General features: G+C 44.8%; 1 protein-coding gene across 1 annotated transcript; it reads right to left on the bottom strand.

Annotated features, from left to right (window-relative positions):
- Window positions 1–458: 458 nt before the first annotated feature.
- LOC147973925 (stem 28 kDa glycoprotein-like) lies at window positions 459–3096 on the bottom strand. Its single transcript, XM_087522298.1, has 2 exons — window positions 2548–3096; window positions 459–1041 (listed from the first exon to the last, which is right to left on the bottom strand). The coding sequence occupies exons 1-2, from the start codon at window positions 2985–2987 to the stop codon at window positions 657–659; spliced, it is 825 nt and encodes a 274-aa protein (XP_087378424.1). The 5' UTR covers window positions 2988–3096; the 3' UTR covers window positions 459–656.
- Between the last annotated feature and the right edge of the window lie 1375 nt (window positions 3097–4471).

Here is a 4471-nt window from a genome sequence, read left to right as displayed (position 1 = left end):
GGTCTCCAAAGAGACCAAGCCAGTCTCCAATCTAGCTCTGAACTCTATTGAAAAGTTACATACAATACATATGCACACAACATGCAAGACACAAGAACAACGTCATAATCGTCAGTTGTACACTATCAGTGGACATAACCCATCATCTATGTGGGTGCTTGGTTGCCTCTCCTGACAGGTGTTTGGTGGTCCGCCAATTATGATCCCTTCCTCCATCGGGCCAAAATGGGCCCATTAGTGGAGGGGTTCAAGATATATGTGATAATATTATGTACCTCTAATATTAGTTACATCATCAACAATGTTTAGAATCCCTCAAACAAAAAATCAACAATGTTTAGTAGAAAAAGTACACCATCAGCAGTACAAGATCGAAGTTAGGAAGAACAACACATCTATACTATAATATAGCCCATGGGTTTCTTGCAAAAAATAACAGTGGACCATGGATGCACTGATTAAGCAGCAAGCAGCTTTCCCAGAGCATGTCTAATTCATAATAACTGATCTCAAGTTCTCAACAATCGAAATTAATCAAGCAACAACAGGGTGCGCGCGGGGGCGATTATTGACGAAGCATGCATATGATTAAGAGCATGGAGTTTATTCATTCGTGGATAAGGACTGAGGAGCAATCAATGGTGTCAGGAAACAGCCTAGCCGATGTAGTACATGGGGTCGGGGAGCTTGAAGGTGCGGGCGCCCTCCGGCGCGCCGAGGATGTCGCTCCACTGATCGCCGATGTTGCCGACGATGACGAACCCAGCGTCCTGCAGCTTCTGCCTCTCGCCGGACTTGTAGGTCACCGCAGAGCCCTTGAACCCGGGCTGCTTCAGCAGCAGGTTCATCCAGCCGGAGATCCCCTGGCGGCGGAGGTTGGTGATGGTGACGGCCCTCTGGTCCTCGGTCCGTCCGGTGAGGAACACTGGCTTGATGCCGACTGAGAGCAGCTTGTTGTACAACCTCTTCGTCTCCGGCAGCGCTGGCGCGCTCCCCTCCAGCACGTACGCATTGAAGCTCGTCGCGTTGAACGGTGTAGCCCTAAAAGCACATGTATATGAGGATAGATTAATGGCAGATTCAACCATATTAGCTACTAGTAATTATGCAAACCGAAGAAACATGTGTAACCTAGATTGTGGTCCAAGTGGCCAAATGGTCAAGTGGATGAGCAGTACCTAAACCTAATGCTCTGTATCTGTACGTAATGCACATGCATGGGCAGTACAGTACGTTTTTTTTTTTGAAAGGAGTATAGTACGTATTGTGGACGACGAATGAGACTGACGGTAAATAAAGTTGGCCAAGTGGAGGATATAAAATAATGAATATGACACAGTGAGGTCGTACTCCGGCATCATCACGCTACTGTTTTGCTGGACCAAGAACGAATGCCAAACTTACTCACTACTTGTAGTATTTAACATAATCGTTCATAGCTTTGCATGCAGCAGCTCAGCTTTGTTGATTCCTTTGATCAAATAGGTTTACTATTGCAGCCTTATATATTGCAACTGAGTCTCGGCTTTCAACAAAAAAGGTTAGTTTTTTCATGATTGTGGTGAAGCAAAGTTATTGGAACCCCTCGATTAGTTAGATATGCAGCTGTTCATCATTATTTCTTTTCTCGGACGCGCTTGTAAACCTTTTATGTTTCTTTTTTCTAGCCACCCATTGTAGATTCACTTAAAATTTCTTAGGGCAAGGTATGATTTACTCTAAATAGCAATGCACTAGTTCCTTCGTTACATTATGTAAGGAAGTTATACACAGCTAGTTAATCATAGCTTCAAACAAAACCTTTAGCATTATCTTGGCTAGATATTATCTAGACTTCTACTACGTTTCAAGTTAATTTCCATTTTGGTTCAAGAGAATGTTCTTAACTAAGGAACAGTGTTGTGGCTTATGTAACTATGCGCAAGATGTTCTGACTTCGTACATTTTATAAAAAAAGTATTCTCGATCTAAACTCAAATAAGAATAACATAATTAGAAAGTATATGTCGATAAGGACGGTTGAAAAATAAATCCGTTGATAAAAGTAGCCAAGTGGACAACAGATATACGGTCCTACTCCGGCAATCACATGCCCATGCTCTTGCCCATCACATCTCTATATCTAAAAACTGGAGGGACATATATATGGTCCTGCTGGCCGTCTCTGTAACTCCGATTAATTGGAGGTGACCAGCAATGATGATGTCCACGTGTCCAGTACAAAGCTAATGATGAGTACTCCCACTCTCGTTCAATAGAGATCTTACGACGCTAATGATGAGTACATTCCTTTTTATATCGTACTTCTACTCTCACTTGTTTTCCAACTCTCATTCAATAGAGATTACGATGCCACAATGTTATTGGTGTCTTTTCTTGTCTAACTTGTGAGTTGATTTTAACTAACGAGGTCTAGTCAGATCTTTACTTCCTGTGAACGAAAAATCCCTGCTCAGATGGACCTGCAATAATTCGCAACTGCATGTATATATGTACACGCATATGTAGCATGGTGTGCACGTAGGTATACAATCAAGTAGTACGTACCCGAAGCCGTGCTTGGCGTAGTAGGGGAGGTTGGAGAGGGTGGTCTCGTCGATGTCGAAGACCCACACCTCCTTGCCGTTGCCGGCGAGCTTGAGGTTGTCGACGTATGCGAGGGCCTGGTCGATGACGATCTTGGAGTCGCGGCGGAAGTGCTTGCCGAGCATGTAATGGCCGACGTAGCCCTCGCAGCTGGCGGGCACCGTCTTCCAGTCCCGCACGTTGTGCGCCTCCACGCCCAGCACCCAGCTGTCGCACTTCACTCCGGCGTGCTTGCCGGAACCCAGCAGCGGCCGCAGCGCATGGATCAGCGGCGCCACCACGGCCTCGTCCACGTCCGCGGCCGAGGTCGGCATGCGGATGTTGACCTCCCACGCGCTGCATGAGGCCCCGAGGAGAGCCGCGGCGACCAGCAGGAGCGTCGTAGTCCTGGCCATCGCCATTCCTAGCGTGTGTGTTGGTGCTTGCTGAGGTGCAAAGAGCGTGGGGTGGCTACCTTGTTAAATAGGAAGGGAAGAGAAGGGAAGCTGCATCGATCGATCCTAGCTACAAGTGTGTGCGTGAGTGTGGGCTTTAGGTAGATTAACTGACAAAACAAAAGAGGGAGGGGGTTCGGGGGTTGGTCTCAAGCATATGAGAGGGGTCGCTTTCAGAGCGTGGGGCACGAGCGTCGTTGGTCGTCAGACGCGGAGAGGACCGATGTGATCCGATCTTGATGCGGTTAGTCCAATTATTCAGTTAATTATAGCATGCATACGGGCCATGCAGATAACTTTTTCTATGTACAACAACTTTTAATTATAGCATGCATACGGACCATCCAGATCACTTTTTCTATCTACAATAAAGGAGGGGCGATGACACGGTGTGCCTTCGACTCGCTTCAATATTTGTAGTCGTCGCTAGATGGTCTACGGAATGTAATTTTTATTATGTTCTGATATATTTGTTTTACTGTCATAATTGATGATGAATAGAACGAAAAAATTTATGCAAAAAAAGAAATGTAGTACAAGGAAATCCTTGGAAAAAAACTCCTATAGAATTCAATCTTTTTTTTTGCGAATTGTATTAATTAGGGTAGGTCATTACAATTCTGCTGGCATAAGCTGCCAATCTCATCAGGTCCGTTCCGCAACCAAACAGCAGTACGAGGGATCGAAAGTCCCATTTGAGCTAACAAATGACTAACTTTATTTCTACTCCTACTCACATGTGAAATCACATGCTCTGGGCCTACAGAAAGAAGCCTCTTTATTTCGCCAACTAGAGCTGCTACAGGTGATCTATTCTGGTTTGTCTCCATGATCATGTTGGCTGCAGTGGTGCTATCAGTTTCCAGTATGAGTGGTTCATTGTTGCTCCACTCCAGTGCTAGGGCGATTCCCTCCCTACATGCTTCTACCTCTGCCTCAAGTGGGATAGTGCAGGAAGTAATGAACATGTATGATAAATAGATGATTGCCCCGGTATGGCCGCGAAGGATCATGCCAGCACCTCCAGTACTGTCCGACTCCCTCCAAGCTCCATCAACACTAGATAGGAAGTGCAGCTTGCCGCACCCCACCCACCCCACCAATATCCAATTTGGTATGAGACATTTTTTATTTCATACATTTATACAATGAAAAGCAAAGGTGCAAAGGTTCAGTATGTTGCAACAAAATTGCAAAGGTTCATTAGTTCACGATAATTTACTTACAATATCAATTACACAAGGCCACACAAAAGGGAGTAACAACTATGCATCATTTCTACAGGCAAAGTGTATAAGAACATGTGTTACACATAATTTTTATTGCCTAATTTTTTGCAGTTGCACAGGTCACATGTTACAGATAGATAAGGTGCCAACATATGATAGAATAAAAAAGTAACTAATAGGCACACAAGCCTTTGTTTTCTCCCTAACAGATTGATTTAGAGC

Source organism: Triticum urartu, chromosome 5A, assembly GCF_056163025.1.
Source record: "Triticum urartu cultivar PI428250 chromosome 5A, HENAU_Tu73, whole genome shotgun sequence".
Lineage (NCBI taxonomy): Eukaryota > Viridiplantae > Streptophyta > Magnoliopsida > Poales > Poaceae > Triticum > Triticum urartu.
This window is presented reverse-complemented; position numbering and strand designations above follow the sequence as displayed.